A 25,564-nucleotide genomic window follows, 5' to 3' on the forward strand; every position below is an offset into this window, starting at 1 on the left:
TACAGCCCTACAAATATGAATTCATTATTCAAATACACGAATACCATGTTCAACATGGTATTAGAGCAGGTTTAATCCTTGAAACTCAGAAAAAAAAATTCTCATTGTTCCATTGCCTTTCCTCAACCTTTCTCGACCCAAATCAAGGCAGCCAAACTTCCGTGTTTTTCCCTTCCTCCTTTCTGGAAAAAATTAGGTCAGAATGTCGAGAGAAATACAAACCACAGAACCAAAAACAGATACAAACGAGGTAACCCAACAACCAATGAGCCACAGAACCAAAGAAATCTCGGCTCCCTCAGCGGAGTCGGCGTTCTCGAAAGTGAGAAGAGAGGCCGCCCGACTACAAATCCTGCAGCCGACAACCAACCACGTCGACATCGACGCCTCATCATCATCGGGAGGGGTCGGAGCCGGACTCGCCGCCGTTCACCGCCCTACTCAACGGTCGGAGGTCCAACCGCCACACACCGCAGCCAGCAGAAGCAACCCACCGCGCTCAGGGAACCCTCAAAATCGAAAAAGGGAAGATAAATCAAAGCTCTACTGTACTCATTGTGGCATGAACAAGCACACCAAAGAGATGTGCTTTCAACTTGTTGGTTACCCGGAGTGGTGGGAAGACAACCACAAAACCGCCAAAGGGAAAATGGCGAGTGGAAGTGGAGACAAACAGGAGCAGATCGGAGCGGCGACGTTGGTCGCGAGGGCAGCGGCGGTGGCCGTGGACCGGTCGCCGGAGTTTGGGCAGAATGGAGGAGGCCGATTTGAGGAAGTGACTGGCTTGAATGGGGAAGGCGTGAATGAGGGAGACGCCTACTCTCAAGATTCAGGTATAGGGTTTGGTGTTTTTACACCAAACCCTCCTAATTTCGCCTATTTCCATAAAGAACCCCATGTCTTGCCCATAAGTTTCCCAAATTCTCATTTATTACAAATGCCTCCCTTAAGTTGTTCTAAATTGCAAATATCACCCCATGTTATACAATCTGCCCCTCTAGATTCCCACAAATTACGTAAGTACTAGTTTTCTACACAATACTAAAAGCACCTCTAAATTATGTAGAAAGTCACTAAATACTTCCGTTGCATATCAAATCTCTAGTGATAAACAAGATAGAGATAAAAGGTGGATTTTTTACTGTGGGGCTACTGATACTATGACTTTTGAGAAAACTGATATTCTTGAGTCGTCACCATCATACCGAACATATGTTCAAACTGCAAACGATGACCTGACCCGTGTTGAAGGAGTCGGAACTATAGAAATCTCCCCTACTCTTCGTCTTTCAAACTGTCTATATGTTCCCTCTCTTTCTCATAAACTCTTGTCTATTAGCCATGTTACAAAAGATCTCAATTGTACCATGCTCATGCATCCTCACTTCTGTCTTCTTCAGGATATCAGGACGGGGGAGATTATTGGACGTGGCACTGAGCGGGATGGATTGTATTTTGTGGATGAGATAGCTCAACAAGGCAAGGTGATGCTGGCTCACGGGACTGCTGACTGGGAAGCTTGGCTTTGGCATCGTCGGTTAGGGCATCCATCCACGGGTTATCTTAAAATTTTGTTTCCCGAGTTAGTAAAAAATGAGTCATTATCATGTAAAACTTGTGTTTTGGCTAAGAGCCACAGACAGTCTTTTAAACCTAATAATTCTTGTGTTGACTCTATTTTTTCTTTAGTACATTCTGATGTTTGGGGACCGTTTCCTGTTTCGGGGGGTCAAGGTTTTAAGTATTTCCTGCTTTTTATTGATGACTGTACTAAGATGACGTAGGTATACTGTCTCAAACATAAGTCTGAAGTTTTTGAAAAATTTACCCATTTTTTTGCCCTAGTTCAAACTCAATTTCAAAAACATATTCAGACCCTTAGAACCGATAATGGGGGGAGGGGGGGGGGAATTTGTTAATCATTCTATGTAGAATTTTTGTCAACAAAAATGGATAATCCATCAAACCACTTGCCCTCATACCCCCGAACAAAACGGCGTTGCTGAACGAAAAAATAGAATTCTCCTTGAAATGACCTGGGCTATGATGATTGAATCTAAAGTGCCCACTCACTTCTGGCCTGAAGCTGTTGCCACTTCAGTCTATCTCATAAATCGTCTTCCTACTAGAACTCTCCAGTTACAAACCCCTCTGCAAAAACTATCCACTTTGGCCTCTGTCCCTCCTGCACTTACTCTTCAACCTCGGGTATTCGGGTGTTCAGTCTTTGTTCATATCCCCAAACATGAAATAACTAAACTCTCTCCGTGTGCCCTTAAGTGTGTCTTTGTAGGATATGGGGTTAACCAAAAAGGTTATAGGTGTTACAATCCAAAGACCCGTCAAGTCTTAACCACGATGAATTGTGATTTCCTTAAAACCGAATATTTTTATGATACCCACCTTAACAGTCAGGGGGAGAGTGAGGAAAAAAGTGAAATAGACGTGTTAAGCTGGTTACCAATGCCAAGTCCAGAAGCAGGCCCACCAGAGACTGTTAACCTTACCACCGAGCAGCTCTCATCCACTTCAGAATCAATCTCTTCTCCGCCTCAGCATCCCATATCTCCTCATCCGATATCTCCGGTAAGAAATTCAGAACCTACTGTACTTTCCGATTCAACTGATCATATTCCTCAGATTGGTGTAGAAGAACAGGAGAATACGGCAGATGGTGATGCTGGGAGATACGTTTTGCCTCCTAGGAGTACTAGAGGTATTCCTCCCAAACGATACTCTCTAGAAAAGTTTGGAAAAAATACTCGGTACTCCATTGGAAATTTCGCCAAGGGAAATTTGTCCGAAACCGCCACTGCCTATGAAGCAACCTTATATGATGAGGAGATCCCACAATCAGCAGAACAAGCACTCAAAATTGAGCATTGGAGGGCCGCCATGAGAAAGGAGATCGGTTCTCTGGATCGTAATCATACTTGGGAAAAGTGTAGATTACCAAAGGAAAAGAAGACTGTTGGATGTAAATGGGTTTTCACAATCAAAAGAAAACCAGATGGATCGATTGAGCGATACAAAGCTCGACTGGTTGCCAAAGGATATACACAGATGTATGGGATTGACTATGAGGAGACTTTTTCACCTGTGGCAAAGATGAACACCGTCAGAGTTCTCCTATCTATAGCTGCCAACAGAGACTGGGATCTTCACCAGTTTGATGTTACAAATGCCTTCCTCCATGGAGATCTGGAGGAGGAAATGGAGGTTTACATGGATGTTCCTCAAGGTTTTTCAGATGACTTTGAAGAATGTGAGGTGTGCAGACTGAAGAAGACTCTATATGGCCTCAAACAGTCTCCCAGGGCCTGGTTTGGACGTGTCACCGAAGCTATGAAGAAGTTTGGGTACCAACAAAGCAACGCAGACCACACATTATTCTTGAATAAGCGAGGTGATCTTATTTCTTGCTTAGTCATTTATGTTGATGATATGATCATAACAGGGGATGACTTAGAAGAAATTCAGAAGTTGAAAGAAAGCCTGTTCAAAGAATTCGAGATGAAGGACTTAGGGAGACTGAAGTACTTTCTTGGCATTGAAGTACTCAGATCAAAGAGAGGGATCTTCATCAATCAGAAGAAATACACTCTAGATCTTCTTGCAGAGACATGAATGCTGGATTGCAAACCAGCAGAAATACCTATTGTGACAAATCATGGGCTACAGATTGTGAAGGGAGCAGAGTTAGCTGATCGTGGACAATATCAATGTCTGGTAGGGAAGCTTATCTATCTCTCCCATACCCGACCATATGTTGCCTACGCTATTGGAGTTGTTAGCCAGTTCATGCACCAACCCCAGGTTGATCACTGGGAAGCAGCACTTAGAATTGTGAGATATGTGAAAGGAACCTTTGATTATGGAGTACTATTCAAAAGAACTGGTCACTTGGAAATTCATGCCTATACAGATGCAGATTGGGCTAGGAACCCAGTTGACAGAAAATCAACAGCAGGATATTTTGCCTTCATAGGAGGTAACCTCGTATCATGGAAAAGCAAGAAACAAAAGGTAGTGGCTCTCTCGAGTGCAGAAGCAGAATTAAGGGGAATCAAGAGTGGGCTGGCAGAAGTTCTTTGGTTGAGAAGGCTACTAATGGAGTTAGGTCTTCATCCAACAAAAACATGCCAAATGTTCTGTGACAACAAAGCCGCCATCAGCATATCTGAAAATCCGGTGCAACATGATAGAACTAAATATGTCGAAGTTGATAGGCACTTCATCAAAGAGAAGATCGAAGGAGGGATCGTGACCCTACCCTTTGTGAGATCCGAAGATCAACTCGCTGACATCCAAACCTAAGTTGTGAACTCCAGGAGTTTTTCAGAAGTTCTTGGCAAGTTGAATATCGGGAATCTCGTTAATCAACTTGAGGGGGAGTGTGGAAAATAATTGTGGAAAATATTGGATAAGATGTAATTAAGTAATCAAGGATCAATCAAGATCCTTGATTATAGTAGTTTATTATTTCCTTGTATATTGTTTCTTCACCCTATAAAAGGGCGCTTTGTACACAATGAAGAACATCAAGAAAAGACAATAAAAATCCCTATGTTTACAGCCCTACAAATATGAATTCTTTATTCAAATACACAAATACCATGTTCAACAGAGGACCGAGAGAGAAGGCGACCGATGGTGTCGCCAGCACCGGAGATCAAAGAAGAACGGCGAAATGGGCATGAAGAGTGAAGATGAAGAAGATCAAAGAAGAACGGCGAAATGGGCATGAAGAGTGAAGATGAAGAAGCGCGACACCGCCTTAATTTTGGGCATGAATAGTTTAGATTAGGTCTGTTTTCTTTTTCTTTTATTATTGTTATACTCTTTAATTATTGGGCTTATCGTGTGATGTGTTTGTTAAATATGTTAGGAATTAGAGCGGAATATTTCACCAGTAGCGAGATTATCGTTGACAGACTTAAATGAAGAAGTAAAGGAAAAGAGAACCGATGTTGTATTTCATGTTTCATGTGTGTTACAATGAGAGAAGAGACTACTTATTTATAGAAAGATACAAGAGAGGTAAAGAAGTCATTCTAGATTCTTGTACAATTGCTAGGATATGGAGAGAGAGCGCTGCATGAATAGTCGTCGGATGTGTCAGTATCTTGTCGGCTTTTGTCAGTTATTCAGTGCTAACATGCTCTAGTGTAGTCATTTAGGTAGCGCTGACCACTCACTTAATAGAAACACTATTGAAAGCCCGCAGATATCTTCCTTGGATGGCAGCTTTCCGGGAGATGGTATTTGAGGTGATTCTACTCTGATTGGGTCCAGCTTTGGCCTTCGCCATTTGCTGTACCTCGGACACACGCGTATTTTACTCCCATCATCGTGGAGAGGAAAACATGGGGCAAAAAATGGTGAAAAGTTTAAATTAAAGTCATCTTTTCACGGTACAAAATGCATATTAATTATTAAGCTTTAATCTCTCTTTTTTTTTTGTTTGTTATTAGTTTTTTAATAATTTCTTTCGTATTATGGAATTAGGGAATTGTTAGAGGGGGGAATAATTATTTTTCCTGCATCCTATAGCTTTGTCTTTTTTTTTTGGTCAAATTAATTCTTTAAATAAATTTGTTTTGAATTTATGTATCATTCGATTCCATAAGTTTAATGTATTATATTTTCTAAGTGGTGTAATAAATTTAATATTTTATTTATTAATAATTAAAGTTTGGAATAATATTTATTTTTATATGAAATTAGTAATTGAAATTTTTTGGGGATGAATGTATAATTTGAAATGTATATATGTATGATTGAAGAAGTATAAAGAGTAAGAGGAAAAAGAATTTTTAAAAATAATACCTTTGGTTTAAGTTTGGTGTAAATGGTTGGAAGATAATTAAATAATTAATATTGAAAGTGACATATAATGTAAAATGAATTTGAGTTTGATGTAAATGGTTGGAGATAATCTAAGGAATGATGAATGTATAATTTGAAATTAATATAATATTTTTATTTATTTAATTATGTAATAACTATAATTATTATTGCATTTTATACAAAGTTGAAAATTTATGTTTTCGAATTCATGGTTTTATTGAGTACGTGGATTACTTTATTATATTTTTAAAACAAATTTTACATTTGCTTATATTTTAATTTTATTTAGTATTTATATTTATTTATTTAAATATTTATTTTAGTTTCGATACTCGCCCTGTATCGCAGGGGCGAAGGTACTAGTTTGTTAATAGATGAATCACTTCGTCACTTGCTATTCAAATCACTCTTCGCTCCATTGCCTAAAAAAAAAGAAGAGATAGAAGAAGTCACTCTCCGCTCCAAAAACCTGTAAAATTTCCTGTTTGACCCTAATTTCGAAATTCCCCAAGTTACAGAATTTTCCCTCTCTTCTCCGCCCTCTCTCCATTTCTCCAACTCTTCCCCGATCAGATCTCAGTTTGCGTAAGTTCTATTAATTTTCATTGGAACCACCAACAATTGAGAATCTGGAACCCTAGTTTTCCAACCAGCTAGCAGTATGGAGGTGCCACCAAAAGCATTCAAAACTGAAGAGTTGATTAATTACAGCAACAACTTGATAGATGTATTGAAAGAAGAGAAGGATACTGCAAATCTCAGGCATTTTCTCCTTCAAGCCAGTGCCCTTCAATCCCAGTGTGACAAAGACTTCACTGAAGTTCAGAAATCTATTGAAGGTTTAATTTTAGTCGTTCATGATGATATGTTGTTTCGCTTGGTAGATTCAGTTTAATCCTTTAACCGGAGTCAGTTGTGGTCTTAATGGGATATTCAATAGGTCTCATTTAATCGCTGCGAAGTTTTTCAGTCTGTTGCTCAGTTGCTCTTCAATATGGATGTTTGCAGTATTTTACTTTGATTCTTTGAGTTTGTTCTGTAATAATTCTTGAAATATTGGCCAGGTAGTATGCTAAGCTCCTCATAATTTAAAAGATGTCATTTAAGTTTAAATTTTTGAACAATCAGAACTATGGAAATGTATTGAACTTTTTGAAGTTGATTTATTTTCCTCGGCAGTTTTTTTTTTTTTTTTTACTTCAAGCGTAGTTTCTTTGGAGTGATGATGTGACTGACAGTAAAAATGTTTAAAATCAGTGACCGAGGAAATTCACTTCGTATAATTGTCATTGGGTGTGAGCAGATGCCTCTGTTAGTTGGTACTAACTTCTTTAAAATATCATTAAGCTCATCGCATTCCTGTAATGTGCAGTTTATGTGATCCTAGGATGCATTGTACTTCCTCTATAAACTGCACCCACATTTTTAAACGGAGTAACAATAACATGTATGATTTTTATATGGAATTTGTCAACCTGTTTCTTGTGGGTTGTTAGTTTTCCTTTCCTCTGATATTTGGTACTTGATGTTTAGATTATGAAAATAAGATTCATATATGCAAGCAGAAAGCAGCAGCTGCAGAATCTGAGAGCGCCGCTGATGCAGAACTTGACTTTCTGCAGAAAGAGTTGGAAGAGGAACAAAATCAAGAACGCCAGCTCAGAGAGGAGCTTAGATATGTATTCTATAAAGTTATATATTTGATTCTTGATTTATCTTCTATTGCATTGGCTAACAATTTCTATTCGATAAACACAGAAATTGTTAATGAAATTGATGATTTAGAGCATAAAAGGGAGACTGTTGAAGAACAAAGACGAACAATGAAGAAGTTTGAGCAAGATGAAGTGAGAGCTCAGTAAGTTGCTAAAACCTGAGCATTTTGCATGTGTCATATTTGGTGTCTATCTCATGCTACTAAGAACCACATACATTTAACCTTAATTTCGTTTTGACCGACATTTGTATCCAATGTACATATTCTGAAAAGTTCGTAGAGAACTTTAGTTTATCTGCAACTTGATGAAAAGAGCAACTTCTTATGTTCTACATTACAAGTCTTTGTGTATGCATTTCTTCTATTTATTTAATATGTAGTATTGGTTTCGAATCTTTCTTGGTTTTACATTGGAGGAAGAGCTATTCATGGATACCTTTTGATTGACAACAACTTATACAATTTCCTTTTATCATGCAGAATGAAGCTTTCAATGTATGCTTCTGTCACGAATACGATACCATACCTGGACAATCCATCCAGAATATCGGGCCGTATCCTTCTTTCTATGAGTAACTCAATTTATAGCTTAACTTTTACCTTTTGTTAGTTCTTAAGCATTTTGGTTTATTTTACACTTCCATTTTATTTACCTGCTCGACATCCCTCATTCCATGGATTTTACCTTCACCTCCAATATTCTAGATATCGTGGATAGAGAGAAAAAAGTGGTTGAGACGTTTGAGTTTGATCCATCGACGGCCACAACCTTCGATACTTGCAATAGTATCTGGAAGATGATTAACTCGTCATGATGCCAAGTATGCAATGTATTTACTTGTAATTCATGTGCAAATATGCAATTATTCCTTTTGCTAAGCAGGAACTTGTTTGTATTCAACTGAGGATGATTTGGAGATTGTTTACTTGAAAATTAAACAGCAAAATTTTTACTTTTACATTGTGGATCAAAACAATTGTTACAACATGTTTCTACACTGAAAGCTGTAATGGTACAGAAAATTACTGCATTAGGGAAAACTGAATATTATTTCGAAGTTTTTTGAATCTTCAGAATACTGCAAATTCTTCTAAAGCTTCTTCTTCTCTTAACGAGCGCAAGCTTTGGGCATCTTGTTTCCTCTGTAAGCTCTGCAAACATAGCCTATGAAGTTCTGAAAATCCTGCATCCATGAAAGCAAAGATATAGCTCATTTTTGTACATATATGTATGTATTGAGAGTGAGAGAGAGAGACTGACTTCTTGTAGAGGAATGTTATTGACAACTACCCATGGCACAAATCTGTGTCGAGGATTGAGCTTAGCAGTTTCATCAGCATATGCTTTCTCAAGCTGGATAGTGTAGAAAACATGGCAGCATATATTATGTTCTTTTTTTTTCTTGAATTCAAATAATAATTAAGGATTTATTAAATTTGGAGATGATGGGATTTGAACCCTACAACATTTCCCAATTTGAATGCTCTACCATTCAAGCTACATACCCTAATTAGCACATTAATTATGTTATTAATGTTGAAATTAGTATAAGTCAACTTACTACAATGTTGATCCAAGTAAAAGTAATAACCTGAAAACCGAGGCCATTATTATAGCAATTATTGAGGGGCGTTTGATCCAGATTATTTGCAGCGTAACATGATCGCCACTCTGAGTGCCTGTCCATCAAATGCAGTCGCTCCACGCAGTATATAAACTTGAAATGTGTCTCCTGCAGTCAATCGTGGTATGAGCCAACAATTTATATTAATTAACAAAAAAAAAAGAACAAATAACAAAGAATGGCATCTTGTACCACTCTAGGCCAGGAATCAATGGCGCAAGCTTCTATGACATCCAGCCGACATTCGTCAACACCATGCTGCACAAATATAACACCAATGTTAGAGAAGCAATTTGCAGTAGAGAGAGAGAGAGAGAGAGAGAGAGAGGGACCTGGCAAATCCAAGTATCATTGGGTTGAATCTGAGTGTTGCCCCATGGGATGAGTCTGAGATTGACGATGTTGATGAGATCTGTCTGAAAAATCTTGAGGAGATGATTAACCATGAAGTTGGCACAATAAGGGCACAGAGATTCGTAGTACACAGACAGATTCACTTTGTTTTCTGCTGAAGAAACCTCCGAGTCAAGTGGTTGCATTTGCATGCTGTCTGCTAAGCAACTTAGTGCTACCAAAAATGTCAGAACCAATAGTTTTTGGGAAGCCATTTTTATTCTTCTCAGTAACTCAAAACTATATATGATGCTTCCCTTGATCGCACTATATATTTAACTAAACATTTAATGTTTTGCGTGTCCATGGCATCAAAAAAGAATTGCTTGTTCGTATTAACTATACTTTTATCACTTTTTCTTTTTCAGATCCTCTCACTCTCTCTCTCTCTCTCTCTCAATTACTATAATTAGGAGGGCTGGTGAGTGGGTGAGTATATAATGGACATTAATGGTTGTGGGTCAAAATCGGACCTATCTGATCGCCATAGAATTTTTCGCTCATGATTTTAATTCTCTCAAGTTCCGTTTAATGCCAACTATTTCGTCCCATATAATATAGTTGAGTATTTTTTTTAAATAAATGATGAGTATATGGGGTACTCAACAATTTCAAAATGCAAACGTATAATATTGCAGATAAGAAGGGATATACACTTTCAGATATAGACACCAATCATTTACTGAATAGCAAAAAGAATGAGGAAAGTTTACCCAAAGTCATCTTCAAGAGTTAATCTTCACACCTTCCTCAATCTTATTGATATCTGGATTAATTTCTTGAAAATGAGCTCATTTCTTGTCTTCTAAATCCTCCAAACAGTGCATTGACCCAATTAAATTGGGTACCTTTTTCTCCATCTTTTCATCCCCCTCAAGAATGAAGTTACCAAAATGATTGCACAAATCCAGAGAGGAATTCAAATTTCAAAGTGCAATTAAGCCATGTACTCACCAAAGCCCAGACATAGGTCCCAGCGCAACACTCAAGCATCAAATGAAGGGCAGATTTGGGGTTTCCTAAGCAAACGGGGCATGATGAATCTTCACCACCAGACTTGATGTTTCTTTTAACCAAGTTTTCTTTGATAGGAATCCGATCTTAAAGAAGTTTCCAATTGAAAATAGACATTGGGATTGATTTCCACCACACCTTTAGAAGTAATGAGTTTAAAGCTTTGACTGAGGCACCTGAAATCAGAGAATCGTACATAGAACAAGTTGAGAAGAGTCCATCTTCGAACCTTTCCACTACCAAGAGTCGGCCTTAGAATTCGAGAATTTGAACCTACAAATACAGTTCTACATATCTAAGAACTCAAGAGCAGATCATTAGCAGTAAAAACACGCTTCCAACAAAGATTTTATTTTAAGTATTTTATTTTGGATCATAATTATATAGTTTATTTATTATCCTGCATAATTATTAACATAGATGTTTTTATGGATGATAATTTATCTGCAGGATTGGGTATGCACCTTTAATGGGGTGGGTTCAGGGTTAAAATATTAGTGGTTAGGGTGGATTCGGGTTTACAATTTTATACTCTGGGCGGGTTCAAGGCGGGTACGGGGATATACATCCCCACTCCAAACTCATGCCAATAAAATATATTAAATTTAATAAAATTTAATTATTTTTATGATGTTGAATAATGAAATTATCACTTGTCCATACACATACATTCTCACAACTGATAAAGTAAGTACTTACGATGATGCACGTATCACAGAATGTATCAAAACATTAAATAGCAGAACACCAAGAATGTTATATCGAACCTACGTTTGGGGGGCCTCGCCCAAAGAAAATGATCTATTATCTGAAGTTAAGACGCAAAATGGACTTACAATAAAACTCGATCTTACTTAGCCACTATATATATCTTCCCAAAACTTCACCAACAGTGGACAATTGGAAGTAAGATAACAACAAATGGGCATAATAGTGCCATTTGTGCCATTCATATGGCACAAATGGCACTATTATGCCCATTTGAGCCACTGTAACACCATTCCAACCTGCAAACATCAAGTAATTTCCCAGGAAAATAACGATGATTAAAAATTTAACCTCAACCATAACATTCAATCTTAATGCTAAGAATCCAGATCTAAATGTAATTTCACATCTACAAACAAGAAAAAATAATGCTACAATTAATTTAGGGTTTTGATAAATTACCATAGTTGACAAATCGTCAACATCTTCACCGGCAGACTCTTCGGTGTCTTCCTCTCTGGCTTCTTCTTCCTCGCCAGCTTCTTTGGGGGTGGATGAAAGAGTCACCATCCTGATTGGGCTTTGTTGTTCCTCAGATCCGTAACTCTCCTCCTCTCTATTTATTTCTTTGCAAATATCCATGAGTTTTCAGGAACTCCAGATTCGACTTCTTCTTCGTCGGAATCTGTAGCGCGCTTGCACTTAAGGTGGAGGTGGATCTGGAATCTGAAGCGCCCTTTGCGCTTGGCTGGAGTAGATTTGCGCTTCATCATTTTTGGAGTGGAGTGGAGTGGAGAAGACGGATAATATGCAGGCGGAGAAGATGAAGGTGATTGAACAGCAGTTGACGACAGTTGAACCCGAGATTTTTGACAGCAGATGACGGCGGTTTTAGGGTAAAAGTCTGAGAGAGAAGGGTAAAAACACGGTCAAAATTGGGGGATAAATGGTAAAAATTCTGTTTTGTTGAAACACTAAAACCCGCGAACCCCAACCCTACCCGGTATGCGACCCGCATGCCTAACCCTACCCGGTCCGCCTAATTAAGGGTAAAAATGTCCGAAATCATTAAAAAGGCCGAATATTGTGTTTTTTCAATTGTGGCCAAATATCGTGTTTTATGGTTTATTTTGGCTATCTCAAAATTTCAATCTTTCATATTTATGACTTTGTTCTGGATTTCATATATTTGAGAGGATTAGGTTTGGAGTGGCTAATTGAGTTCAAAGCCTATTCTCAGTTGAGAATTTTAATGAAGATTGGAAATAGAAATTGATTTGGTGTTTTTTCTCTAATGTGTTCAAAATGCTTCTCCATTGATTCCGGGCTGTTGCGCCAACGACGATAGTAAAATGCAAATCTTCATGAAAACCCTAACCAGCAGAACGATCACTCTCGAAGTCGAGAGCTCCGACACAATCGACAATGTGAAGGCGAAGATCCAAGAAAATGAAGGAATCCCGCCGGATCAGCAGCGACTGATCTTCACGGGGAAGCAGTTGGAGGACGGCAGAACACTAGCTGATTACAACATTCAGAAGGAGTCCATGCTCCATCTCGTCCTCCGCCTCTGCGGCGGCTCCGGCAGCACGTGGTGGATCCCGTTCGTGGCCAATCACCTGTTGAAGAAGATCACCCAGCTAAACGAGATCTCCAAGAAGGAATTGATCAAGATGTGGTCTAGGGGTTTGACCATCATCCCTGAAATGGTGGGGCACAGGGTTGCCGTCTACGACGGCCGGAAGCACATGCCGTTTCGTATATCGGAGAATATGGTGGGCCATAAATTGGGGAAATTGAGGCCGTGGCATCACAATCGGAAGGAGGTTCATGCCAGCGCCAAGGTTGCCACCACAAAGAAGAAGTAAGCCAGTGTTCAGGAATAGTTTGTTGGTTGAATAGTATCAAGGTTTTGTAGCATATGAGATTGATTTTGAACTGTTATGTAATGTCAAACAATCTATAGATTAGTCCATATATGGCTTTGGTTCTATCTCTCAATTTTGACTAACAGAGTCCTCCGGTCCAACACGATGAATCTTGAAATTAAACGATATATTTAAATGAATAAACATTAAAATATAAATGAATGTTCCATGTTTAAAAATGAAATAAAATAATTTATATTAATTAAATAAAAATTTGGATTAAGAAATGTAATTTTTTTAATTATATATAAAATTTAGTGATAATTATAATTATTAAATAATTTTAAATTATTGATAATGAAAACTAGCATTACACATAAATATTTTCATATACAAATTTAAATAAAAAGTTGTAAACTTTTAACGAAAAAAAGAGAAAATAAAATATTTTAAATTTCTCATAACTCATTAGTTTTAAACTTATTTTTGATGGTTTTTATATCTTATTAATATTTTTATCACAAACGTAAATGTAAGATGTATATTAAATATTTCTTTTAAAATAAATTTGACTATATATAGAAAAGAATTAAAATTATAAACGAGGGAGAACAAGAATAGTAAAAAGATTTCTAAGAGAGAGAGAGAGAGAGAGGATAAATAAAGGGGGGGAAATAGTGGATTTTGAAAATAGCCACTTTGGAATAGTAAATATAAAAATTAGCCACTAAGATAAAAAAAAATTTAAAAATTTGTCACACTTACCATTTTACCCTTGCATATAAAAAATATCCGCGCATTCACACCTAGTCGAATTCACAACCAACTCTATTGCTAGTTTTGAATTCAAGTAGTCGTGAATTTGAGTTTTAAAATTTGAATTCACAACCAAAAATAATGTTAGTCGTGAATTCAAGTTTTAAAGCATGAATTTACAACTATAAAATATTGTTAGTCGTGAATTCAAATTTTAAAGCGTGAATTCACAACTAGAAATATTGTTGGTCGTGAATTCAAGCTTTAAAACTCAAATTCACGATTACTTGAATTCACAACTAGTAATAGAGTTGGTTGTGAATTCGAGATTTAACTCGAATTCACAACTAACACTAGCAATTCAGTTGTGAATTCATTAAATTGGTTGTGAATTCTAATTTAAAACTCGAATTCACAACTAACACAACTAGTTGTGAATTCGAGCTTTGAAACTCGAATTCACAACCAACACTATGATTCAGTTATGAATTATAGTTTTAGTTGTGAAATCATAGATCTAGTCGTGAATTCACGAACATTTAGTTGTGAATTCATAGATCTGGTTGTAAATTCAAGAACATTAATCAATTATACAAAATCTCTTTCTCTTTCAATCGATCACTACACTCCAAAAACATAAGTTAAATTTATTAATTAATTACCAATTATGTTTGTGTGTGTGTGTACAGAGATAGAGAGAGAAATTAAAATATGAACTAAATCGTGTCGCGCCCTCGCTGAAAAGTTCCTAGGCCGCCCCATCCCCGCGACGCGGCCACCGCTGCCTAACTCGAGTTTGGAGCTTGGAGTCGAAATCAATGGTTTCGGTACAACCAATAAATAACCGGTATATGCAACCAGTGGTTATGTAGCAATGGCTAAAATCTCTTTGCACAAATCTGGAGCTATTAAATTGTATGTTTGTTTGCTTGTAAAATTAAGATAGAGACTTTGCACAAATCTGAAGCTATTAAATCAACACAAAATCTCCTCTACACCTGAGTGTAAGGCACACCCGGATCGTACCCGACCCGAATCTTGACCCGGATCTAACCCAATTGGACTATCATACCCGAATGTCAAGTGTTAGTGTCATTTACATGTAGTGTTAGTGTCATTTCAATATAGTGTTATTATCATTTTCAAAATAGTACCATTTGTAAAATAAATAGTATTAGTGTCGTTTCAATATCATGTTAGTGTCATTTCAAAAAAAAAATTAGGATAGTACAACTGGATCAGGTACAACCTGAACGTATGGTACATTCGGGTGTACAGGAAACCACCTCTTAAATCAAAAGTTTGTTTGCTTGAGAGAGAGAGAGAGACTTCTCCACAAATTTGGAGCTTAATTCGAAAGTTTTTTTTTCTTGTAAAATTGAGTGAGAGAGAGTGAATGAAAAAACGTACTCCCTCCGTCCCAATAAAAGTGACCACATTTTCTTTTTGGGTGTCCCATTAAAAGTGGCTACTTTCTAAAAATGGCAAAAGTTTACTTTAATTAAGTCAACAATTATTCACTAATTTGATCAACAATTGTAGGCCACTTTCTAAAAATGTCAAAATTACTCACTAATTTGGTCAACAATTGTAGGCCACTTTCTAAAAATTACTCACTAATTTTGGTGGGTCACACTCAATTAAAACATAACAATCCCCTTCTTAATCTTCGTGCCCAAAAAAAAGTGGCCACTTTTATTGGGACGGAGGGGGTATATTACAATAGAGAGGGTAGTTTATGTTTTTATTGTGAAGGGTAAATTTGTACTTTTGCATAAAAAATGGTCGTTTTATAAAGTTTTTATCTCATATGCGTATATTTTGTGTTGGTGCGCAGCACCAACTTAGCCACCTTTTCTCCATTCATGCAAATTACTGCTCCAACTCATACTCGCCGATTCACTACAGGTGTTCGATGAAATGCGCCAATGGCTATGGTTCGATTCGATTTCGAACGGTCGCAAAATCATCAGCAAATAAAAATCCGAGCACCATACCGGAGAAGCCGAAGCTGCCGATTCAAGGAAATCGGATCGATGATTCGGATCTGGAACCGTATCTTGATCAGAATTTGTTTTCCTCCGTTATGCATCGTCTTCGGTAGTTGACTTTTTCTATGTTGATTTTAATCACGTTACGCTCAGTCTCTTTTCGAGATATTAGGTGTTATTGTTGTGTCTGAAAATTATTTTATTTTTGATAACCTTCAACCACTATTTCGAAGTTTCTATTGTTTATTTATTTGTGCACTGTGATTTTGTAGGGCGGGGATTAAACTAGATGGACTTGGTATGGAGATTCTCTCGATTGCACTTCCTGCAGCTCTGGCCCTTATAGCTGACCCTATTACTTCACTTGTTGATACTGGTTTCGTTGGGCATATAGGTACTTTTGTTGTTTGATTCAGTATTTGGTGTTTTGTTGCTTATCCTGACTTTATCTGCTTGAGTTTTAGTGTTGAGGCCTTTATTTTATTTGCTTTTGACTACATATGATGATATATATGCTGCATTTTGTTTGGTGGATTGTTGTTATTGAGGCTATTCGACTATTAGATTGAGAGATGAAAAATTTGCAAGCTGCATCTCTCTCTCGCCCTTTTGATTCTGAACTATGTCAATTGTGGTTCATCCTACATTCTCATAACTGTAAAATTATTTGTGTCGAGAAATTGAACAAAAAACCGTGAAATTGGCTTTTTTGTTTAGGTTGTTCCTAGAATGCCTTGTTGGAATTGTGTTAAAAATGAAAGTGGGGATTTTGTCCCACATTGGTTTTGCTATCAAAGTAGGTGGAGACCCTTAGGCTATTTAAGGAGTTCCAAGGTCTTTGATACAATTGCACCAATCACTACCTTTAGTCTTGTGATTACTTCTAGTTTGAAATTCCTTGCTCTTTGTTTTAGAGGGGTGAGAGGTTTTCAAAGGCTTGTAAGAGTGTAGTGGTTGTGAGTCGAGAGTGTGAGAAATACTGTGTGATTGTAGAAATTTATCATATAGTAATTTTTCAGTGGGTCGTGGTTTTTTTCTCCGGATTTGGAGTTTCCACGTTAAATTCTTGTGTTGTTAAATTGTGTCTATTTTTATTCTTATTTCTTGCTTCTACCAAGTTTGGATGGGGAACTGATTTCCCAACAATTGGTATCAGAGCCTGGCTGAGGTCTCTTGATATTCCAAGTATGCTCTGTGGTTGCAGCATTGTCTGATCTTCCACATCAGAAAGGATTTCTTGAGAAAGATCCGGGCGGGGGTGTCTCTTGCGAGACGGCTGTTCATTTTGGTGGAGAAGCGGTACGTCAAGTCAACTTCAAGTCCAAATGAAGTTCGACGTGGAGAAATTCGATGGAATAATAAATTTTGGCTTGTGGCAAGTGCAAGTCAAGGATGTGCTGATACAATCTGGGTTACACAAGGCCCTGAAAGGAAGTCCGGGTGCAGTCAAAAAGCCCGGTGCAGATGATGACGCAAACAACAAGTCCGGTATGAGTGATGAAGATTGGGAGGATCTGGATCTGAAGGCGGCAAGCACAATTCGTCTTTGCTTGGCCAAGAATGTACTTGCAAATGTACATGGGATTTCGAGTGCGAAGGAGCTTTGGGAAAAGCTGGAAGCTCTGTACCAAGCAAAAGGCATCTCGAATCGGTTGTATTTGAAGGAACAATTTCATACCTTACGGATGGATGAAGGTGTGAAGATTTCAGATCACTTGAGTATTCTCAATGGCATTATCTCTGAACTGGAGAGTATTGGAGCGGAAATTGAAGATGAGGATAAGGCGTTGAGACTCATCTTGTCTCTTCCACGTTCCTATGAACACATGAAGCCAATATTAGTTTATGGGAAGGAAACTCTGGTCTTTGCTGAAGTCACGGGCAAACTTCTTTTGGAAGAAAGAAGGCTGATGAGTGAAGGACGTCCTTCATCGGAAAATTCAGCAATGGTGGCCTTTAGCAGAGGGAGGAAGAAAGACTCCAAGGGCGTTGTTTGTTGGAGGTGCGGAAAACCCGGCCATACGAAGCGAAACTGTCCAGGTGGAGCTCGTCAAGGTGGAGCGGATTCGGCAGAAAGCTCCGAACAAGCAGCTAACATCGTGTTTGATGATGTCCTTTGAGGACATGAATATCCTTATGGCATGTCCAATGGCCATGATAGAGGATGTGACGATGTTAGTTGGACCACATGTGCATGGTTTTTTGGCATGGATGCAGGTGTGTGGTGAAAAGTATGTCGATGGCTGATGACTTCTAGGAGGGCCAAAAGCTAGAAGGTTGCACCAAAATTTCAGCAAGGTTTTTTCGACATGTGCCGAAGTAAAATTCTTAGAATGGTTTATTCTAAGTGTTCTACTCATTTGGTGGAGTAGGTTTATTCTCTTTTGAGGATGATGGTTCTTTGTGATAAGAATCATTATTGTCGGTGAAGACAATGGCGTTTTTCTTTCATTTTTAACAAGGTGGAGATTGTTGGAATTGTGTTAAAAATGAAAGTGGGGATTTTGTCCCACATTGGTTTTGCTATCAAAGTAGGTGGAGACCCTTAGGCTATTTAAGGAGTTCCAAGGTCTTTGATACAATTGCACCAATCACTACCTTTAGTCTTGTGATTACTTCTAGTTTGAAATTCCTTGCTCTTTGTTTTAGAGGGGTGAGAGGTTTTCAAAGGCTTGTAAGAGTGTAGTGGTTGTGAGTCGAGAGTGTGAGAAATACTGTGTGATTGTAGAAATTTATCATATAGTAATTTTTCAGTGGGTCGTGGTTTTTTCTCCGGATTTGGAGTTTCCACGTTAAATTCTTGTGTTGTTAAATTGTGTCTATTTTTATTCTTATTTCTTGCTTCTACCAAGTTTGGATGGGGAACTGATTTCCCAACATGCCTTGCTTAAGTAAGACTAACTTTATCTGTCATGTTATTCAAGATCTGCTGAACTGGCTGCAGTTGGTGTGTCGAGTGCTGTTTTCAACATTGTTTCTAAACTATTCAATGTCCCGGTGCTCAATGTCACAACATCTTTTGTTGCTGAAGAGCAGGCATCTGCTTTGAAGGCTGTTGGTGACTGCAGTCAAACTACCAAAGGTACTGTTTTTATCGGTGCATTTATCTTGCATCTACAGTGATCATGTTATAGTTATGATGCATTTTCATCTTCTAACAAATATTTTTCCCCTCCTTTTCGATTCTTTTCGTTTGATTGCCAGCAGAGCAACAGAACAAGATATTTCTTCCGTCAGTATCAAATGCTATCATGCTTGTCGTTGCCCTTGGCGTTGTAGAAGTTGTTGCGCTCTTCACTAGCTCAATCTTTTTTATGAATACCATGGGTATACCTAGGGACGGATCCATAATTTTTTTATTATGGGGGCACAAAATATAAGCATGCTATAAATATAAAATACGTTAAAAAAATTATACTACATAATAATTAAAGTCTATTAAAATTAAAAATACGAGTTTCATTGCCTTAAATATTTGCATGATCAACAATCAATTTTTTTTTTCTCAATATATATAATCACACTATCAATTATCCATTTATCTCTTATCTGACTGCGTAGACGATTCTTTATGAAATTCATTGCAGAAAATACCCTTTGAAACTAAGTATATATTTATTGGAGATTGGAGATTTAAAACTTTACTTCTTTGTTATATATTTTAATCAATTATATATATATATATATATATATATATATATATATATATATATATATAGGGTGGGGATCTACAAAGAATCCCCTTAGTATAAAGATTAAGGAATTAATCTTAACCATAGGATCTAAAAAGATTAATGGACAAGATTAAATCTAAATAATTATTAATCTCCTTTTTTTTCTTTCTGAATAGCCGAAAAAATGATTAATAAACTCGGCTAGGGGTGTATTAGTAAGTTTAATTATTTACTGAACTGTCATTCCTAAATTAACGCAAGTAATTACTGAATTTACTCTCCCTCTACCTACCTCTTTCGCACAACAACCGCACGCTTCAGCAAAACCCTAAACAAGACGGCAATTTATCTCTAATTACATCGGCGGAGACGGCGATTCTTCTGTGATTGCATCGGCGGACTTGGATTTTGCATCGGCGGACTTGGATTTTGCACCGGCGGCCTTGGATTACAGCGTAAGTATTTAGTTTTTTTTTTTTGTTTAGACGTCTGATTAGGAATTGTTATGAATTTTTTTTGAAATTGTTCTGAATATCTTATATTTTGCATCGGTGAACATGTATCAACACCCCAACAAGGTTTCTCAATTTTTTTTTGAAATTGTAACTTTTTATGGTTTATATTGAGTCGAAGGATCATTAAAAAGATAATTTTGTCAATATTCGGTTTTCTTATATATGTTTAAATGGTCCCCCCAAGAATTTCATAGTATATTCCTTTTGTAGAATAAAAATGGTGTTTTTTTAGTATTGTTATATGTGCAGATGGTTCCCCCAGAAATTTCATAATATATTGGTTAGATTTGTGGGGTATAGAGTTTCAACTAATTAAGTATATTTGATGTGCAGTGACAATGACTGGAAAGGGGAAGAAGAAAGCGCGTTCCGGTACAATTCATAAAAAGGAGTCATTCATTTTATCACCTCTTTACAAATCTTGTATTTTAATGTTCATTCAATCGCAAAAACAGATGGCGAGCCATCATCAGCACCGTCTTCAAGTAAACGGAGAAAAGTAACTGAAGCAGGTTTGTTGATGCTATTCGTATAAACTTTAAGTATGTTCAGTTTCATTTGTAGATTATTTAGAATTATTTGTTTCAAACTGGAAGGGGATTTTGAATTACTATTGTGAATTAATGATTATTTTTTGATAAATTGGTGTGTGTTTGCTTGTCTGGTCATCTAACAGTTGTTGGTGTGTATTTGCTATGTAGTGGAAAGATTTTAATAAAGTGTATTTAATTTCAATTGGCATAATGACAATATTCACATATGCTTTAGGATTATTTAGTTTCTTTTATAGATTGTTCATCAAATTTTGGTTGCAAAATGAGAGGGAGAATTTGAATAAACTGTATTCAGTTTATTCACATATGTGGTATAATCTTTTAATTTTATTCGTTTGTTGTATTGTAGATATTCATATAAAATGTATTCTTATTCATTTTCTATTTTAAGATTGTTCAGATAGTTTTTTAAATAAATTGGAACAATTATTGTAAATTATAGCTTTATTCGACTGTTACGTAGTTAATATTCGTATAATAAACTGGATTCCTATGTGTTTGCTTGTCTGGTCATTTAACAATTGTTGGTGTGTATTTGCTATGAGTGGAAATTTTTTAATAAAGTGTATTTTATTTCAATTGGTATAATGACAATATTCACATATGCTTTAGGATTATTCAGTTTCTTTTATAGATTGTTCATCAAATTTTGGTTGCAAAATGAGAAGGGGAATTTGAATAGTTAATACATTTTATTGTAAATTATAACTTTGTAATATACGAATTTCAGAGGTGTTAAATCATAACTTTATTCGATTCTTGGGTAGTTAATATTCAAATTATAACTTTATTATAATAGTTAATTTCAGAGGTTGAGCGTATCGTGAAGATGTCGTGGGCTGATAGCAAGAACACTATCGATACAGAAGTATACCTAATGAGGCATTTCGAGACATTCATGGGGGATGGTAAGAAGGGGTGGGCGTGCAACTTATCCAATAAACGCCCACATCAGTTGCAAAGATTGCGTGTAAGGTATTGTGCAACCATACTTGCGTGGGAGGGGAACAATGTGAAGAAGGCCATTGGAGAGAAAGCAACCTATGCTTTTACTAAATTGTGCAAGAATTCAGGATTCAATGTGAACTCGGCCTTGCTTGGGTGAAACTTAAGCAAGTGACAACTATACCACTTTCATACTTATAAATTTAAGTAGTTTTTGCTTGGATACTACATAATAATTCAGACTTCGTTTTGATTTGAATGTGGAAAACCTGGTTTTCGAATATTATGTTGTGCTTGTGCTTGTTTTGATTTGAATATTATGTTGTGCTTGTTTGGAATAGCAAAATACTTTAAAAATTCAAAATGTTTAAAGTATAAAGTTATGTATATAATTCGATTGGATATGAAAGCTTAGTAGTGACGAGTGGGAATAACGTTAATTCAAAGATAATTGACTATGATTATTCAAACAATATTGATAATATAATACCATCGACGGACATGACCTATAATTGACTGAACAAGTTGAGCAAATTTATCGAACAACGGTCGAGTAAAACTGAACGACCCTATTAACCTATTCCATCTACTGAACTAATTTATCGAACAAAGACCATGTAGAACTGAACAAACCTATTAATCTACTGAAGAAGTTGAGCAAATTTATCGAACAACGTTTGAGTAAAACTGAACGACCCTATTAACGTAATCCATGTACTGAACAAAATGAACTAATTTATCGAACAACGATCATGTAGAACGGAACAAACCTACTAATCTACTGAATATCCAAATAAATAAATAAATGTCAAGTATAAATAACATCGAAAAAAATAAAATGTCACCAACAAACTAACAAAAATCAGTCTAACAATAGTTCAACCAATAAAATAGAGCGCTAAAAAAAATTAAATGTCACAAAGAAAAATAACAAAACTCAAAAGAGCAAAGATTCAACAAATCAAAAGGTCTATTTCAAAAACAAATAGAAACAACTAAGAACAATGATTAACTAAGAACTTCATGGGTTCAAAATGGCCTTTGTAGGACAATTCCGAGAGTCGTGGTCCATTGTTTTACATCTTTTGCAGTTCCGCATAGGCTTCTGAGCTAGAATGACTGCCTTCTCTTTGTTCGATTTCCTACGACCACCCGCTCTACTACCTTTAGTTTTAGCAACAGCAGGAGGAAGCACAGTAGGCACCTCAGGTCGTAGAGACCCATAGAACTCCTCAAATATCAAATTATTTGAATTTCTCGTGGGATTCTTGTTTCCTAGTTTTCCAAACTTGTTCTCAACTTCAATGAATGCACCCAACAACTTCTTCATCAAATCTTGATCACCGGATACACGACCAATACACTTGCTAACAACCTGGAATAAATCATGCTTACCAATTACTTGGGTTGCCGAAGAAACTGACGTACCTTGCGGTGTAGATAACATATACGATTTGCACCACCGATTAGAAATGTATCTTTCCGGAATCTTTTCAAATTTCAGCCACCGCAACACATAGTACATGTGTCTACATAGCAAACCCTTCCTGGTGAAATTTTTTTGCACCGTGCATCGGCGGACTTGGATTTTTTGTCGCTGATTCGCCTAATTAAATAAAATATAAACGCTGTAATATCATGAAGCTCTAATCGCAAATGTAGATAACGCAATGTTCACAAAACATATCTACCTAAATCAACGGTCGAGCATGCCTATTAACTGAATGACAAACGTGAAATTAAACTACAGTTGTGATCGAATTTTTTTTTTGCTTTCAGATTATCCGACGTAAAAGATAAAGTATGAGGATTCAAAATATATATTGTCATACCTGTACTACTCATGCCAGGGTCCATTACCAGGGTGCGCTGGAAAAAATAAGCCTGTTCTTGAAGGTTTTTTTTTTTTATCACAGAGTCGACGTAAATTAACGAGACTCCGATGAGGATGTTTGGCGCCGGAAAAAATAAGGTTGTTCTTCATTTTTTTTTAATCACAGAGTCACGTAAATGAACGAAACTCCGATGAGGATGTTTGGAGTAATTGTGGGGAATAAAGGATATTCACGCCTGCTCACTAAGGATTGTGGTTTTGCTAAGATTAAGGAAATAATCAAATCTTGCCATATTATTTAAGATATTTTCGGATCACTTAAATATGTTATGACAAATCTATCCTTTTAGTGAGTTATTAATTCAGATTATTAAGAAAATCAAGAGCCGTTGGATTGGCAGATTTAAAGGGCCGAGATTCATTCCTTATTCTTCTTACATTTAGCTTTCTTTTTTGATCCATTCCCTATATATATATATATATATATATATATATATATATATATATATAATATACTCCCTCCGTCCCACTTCAATTGGCACACTTGCCTTTTTTGTTTGTCCCACTTAAATTGGCACTTTTCAAAAATAGCATGTGGTCCCTACCTTCTCTACACACATTAAACAAATGGCCCCCACCCACTTTACACACTCAACCCTTTATTCTTAATCTCCGTGCCCAAAGTAAAAGTGCCAATTGAAGTGGGACGGAGGGAGTATTAAATTTAACTAAAAACATTGTGGGGGCACGTGCCCACGTGTCAAAGACGGATCTACGTTCCGTCTTTGGGTATACCTGTTGTATGTCTTTTTTAGCTAATTGAAACTCTGTTATGGACATATATTTTGGGTCCCTATATCTCTTTTTATTTTCATTCAGCAAATAATTTTTTGATAGTTTTTACATGTTACATGAAAGCATTGCAGATTTGATTTATTTTTACAAGAAGTTTCTAACAGAATTAAGAGTCTGTTAACTATGCATTCCATAGGACTTCTCGTTTAGAAAGATCAACTTAGTCAGGCACATATCTCATGTTAGTGATGATGATCTCCGGTAGAATACTTGATCATCTGTTCTTGTTCATTATAACTAAGGACATGCGCAAAATGAAGTCTCCTTAATTTGTTCATTGGTCATTTTTTATTTCCTAAATCATAGCATCGTGGATGGTGTACTTCTTGCATAAATTCTACTTGATTATTTCAGATTTATGTATCGTTATCTAAAGCAGACTGTATGGCAAACCTCACTCATATTTGGCGTAACAGGACTCACCAATGCGTGTGCCAGCTGACCAGCTGAACAGTTTCTTGCACTAAGGGCCTTTAGTGCTCCACCAATTGTTGCAAGGAGCTTTTCGCGGGTTCAAGGATACAAAGACGCTTTGTATGTTGTTGGCAAGTATTACATCCAAATAGTTTATTACATGCTACAACTGCTTCTTTTCATTCCATTAAGGCATATTGCGAACATAAAAAATTACTTAAGATTCACCCACTTCTCAATTGAAAAGTTGGTAATTTTGGCCCGATTGCTGGTTTACTATTTTAATTGAAAAAAAAGGGATTTTCTGACATATTGAAAGTGGAGGTGGGGGACGATTTGTACCCGCACCTTCCTCTCTACTTGAGTTGGCCAAGCATCATCCCTTCTAGCAGGAGTTGGTAAAGGAATTAATGCTTTTACTATGATTCAATGACTTCTAAAAATTTAATGTCTCTTGTCCAAAACTGTTGTTCTTATATCTTGTTAACGTAAATTATTTCTATCTTTTTCAGTTGCTGGCAATTTACTCAATGCACTCCTGGATCTAATTTTAATATTTTACTTTGGTTTTGGCATTAGTGGTGCTGCTACTGTGACTTCTGAGTACGTCAGATGTGGTAAAGCTATCACTATCAAACATAGCGTGCATGATAAAATAGACTTTTCCTTAGCTCACATGAATTCAATGTATGGCTTAAACAGGTACTTGACAGAACTAATACTTCTGTGTAAGCTGAGTGACAAATTGTTGCTTGTTACTCCAAGTATTAATGGGCAAAGGGTTGCTAAGTATCTTAAATCTAGTAATTTCCTAAGAATGTGTTGATCTATGGTTATACTACATGTTATTT

The 25,564-nt window shown here is 36.7% G+C and overlaps 5 protein-coding genes across 15 annotated transcripts; 4 read left to right on the plus strand and 1 right to left on the minus strand.

Annotated features, from left to right (window-relative positions):
* The first annotated feature begins 6,248 nt into the window (after positions 1-6,248).
* LOC131016467 (kinetochore protein SPC24 homolog) lies at positions 6,249-8,526 on the plus strand. Its single transcript, XM_057945168.1, has 5 exons — positions 6,249-6,689; positions 7,384-7,525; positions 7,607-7,708; positions 8,048-8,121; positions 8,273-8,526. The coding sequence occupies exons 1-5, from the start codon at positions 6,512-6,514 to the stop codon at positions 8,380-8,382; spliced, it is 606 nt and encodes a 201-aa protein (XP_057801151.1). The 5' UTR covers positions 6,249-6,511; the 3' UTR covers positions 8,383-8,526.
* On the minus strand, positions 8,502-11,057 carry LOC131016465 (gamma-interferon-responsive lysosomal thiol protein). 9 transcript variants are annotated; one of them, XM_057945166.1, is made up of 7 exons: positions 10,540-10,987; positions 10,299-10,445; positions 9,525-9,697; positions 9,385-9,450; positions 9,160-9,300; positions 8,829-8,921; positions 8,502-8,751 (listed from the first exon to the last, which is right to left on the minus strand). In XM_057945166.1, exons 2-7 carry the CDS (start codon positions 10,306-10,308, stop codon positions 8,677-8,679), a joined length of 558 nt encoding a protein of 185 aa, XP_057801149.1. In that variant the 5' UTR covers positions 10,309-10,445; positions 10,540-10,987; the 3' UTR covers positions 8,502-8,676. The 9 variants fall into 9 exon arrangements, with proteins under 9 accessions (XP_057801149.1, XP_057801150.1, XP_057801146.1 ...); XM_057945167.1 differs by having other exon boundaries at positions 10,299-11,057; XM_057945163.1 differs by having other exon boundaries at positions 8,502-8,921; positions 9,525-9,760; positions 10,540-10,999.
* Positions 11,058-12,659: 1,602 nt separating this feature from the next.
* Positions 12,660-13,175, plus strand: LOC131018708 (ubiquitin-60S ribosomal protein L40-like). Its single transcript, XM_057947420.1, has one exon. It carries the CDS (start codon positions 12,660-12,662, stop codon positions 13,173-13,175), a length of 516 nt encoding a protein of 171 aa, XP_057803403.1.
* A 2,578-nt stretch (positions 13,176-15,753) lies between these two features.
* Positions 15,754-24,975, plus strand: LOC131016470 (protein DETOXIFICATION 44, chloroplastic-like). 3 transcript variants are annotated; one of them, XM_057945170.1, is made up of 4 exons: positions 15,754-16,031; positions 16,195-16,316; positions 18,847-19,004; positions 24,716-24,975. In XM_057945170.1, exons 1-3 carry the CDS (start codon positions 15,847-15,849, stop codon positions 18,969-18,971), a joined length of 432 nt encoding a protein of 143 aa, XP_057801153.1. In that variant the 5' UTR covers positions 15,754-15,846; the 3' UTR covers positions 18,972-19,004; positions 24,716-24,975. The 3 variants fall into 3 exon arrangements, with proteins under 3 accessions (XP_057801153.1, XP_057801155.1, XP_057801154.1); XM_057945172.1 differs by lacking the exon at positions 24,716-24,975 and adding an exon at positions 19,127-19,618; XM_057945171.1 differs by lacking the exon at positions 24,716-24,975 and adding an exon at positions 19,130-19,617.
* On the plus strand, positions 19,841-21,923 carry LOC131016471 (uncharacterized). Its single transcript, XM_057945173.1, has 4 exons — positions 19,841-20,051; positions 20,445-20,483; positions 20,567-20,623; positions 21,475-21,923. Exons 2-4 carry the CDS (start codon positions 20,450-20,452, stop codon positions 21,768-21,770), a joined length of 387 nt encoding a protein of 128 aa, XP_057801156.1. The 5' UTR covers positions 19,841-20,051; positions 20,445-20,449; the 3' UTR covers positions 21,771-21,923.
* Positions 24,976-25,564: the final 589 nt, after the last annotated feature.

Source organism: Salvia miltiorrhiza, chromosome 3 (assembly GCF_028751815.1).
Source record: "Salvia miltiorrhiza cultivar Shanhuang (shh) chromosome 3, IMPLAD_Smil_shh, whole genome shotgun sequence".
Classification (NCBI taxonomy): domain Eukaryota; kingdom Viridiplantae; phylum Streptophyta; class Magnoliopsida; order Lamiales; family Lamiaceae; genus Salvia; species Salvia miltiorrhiza.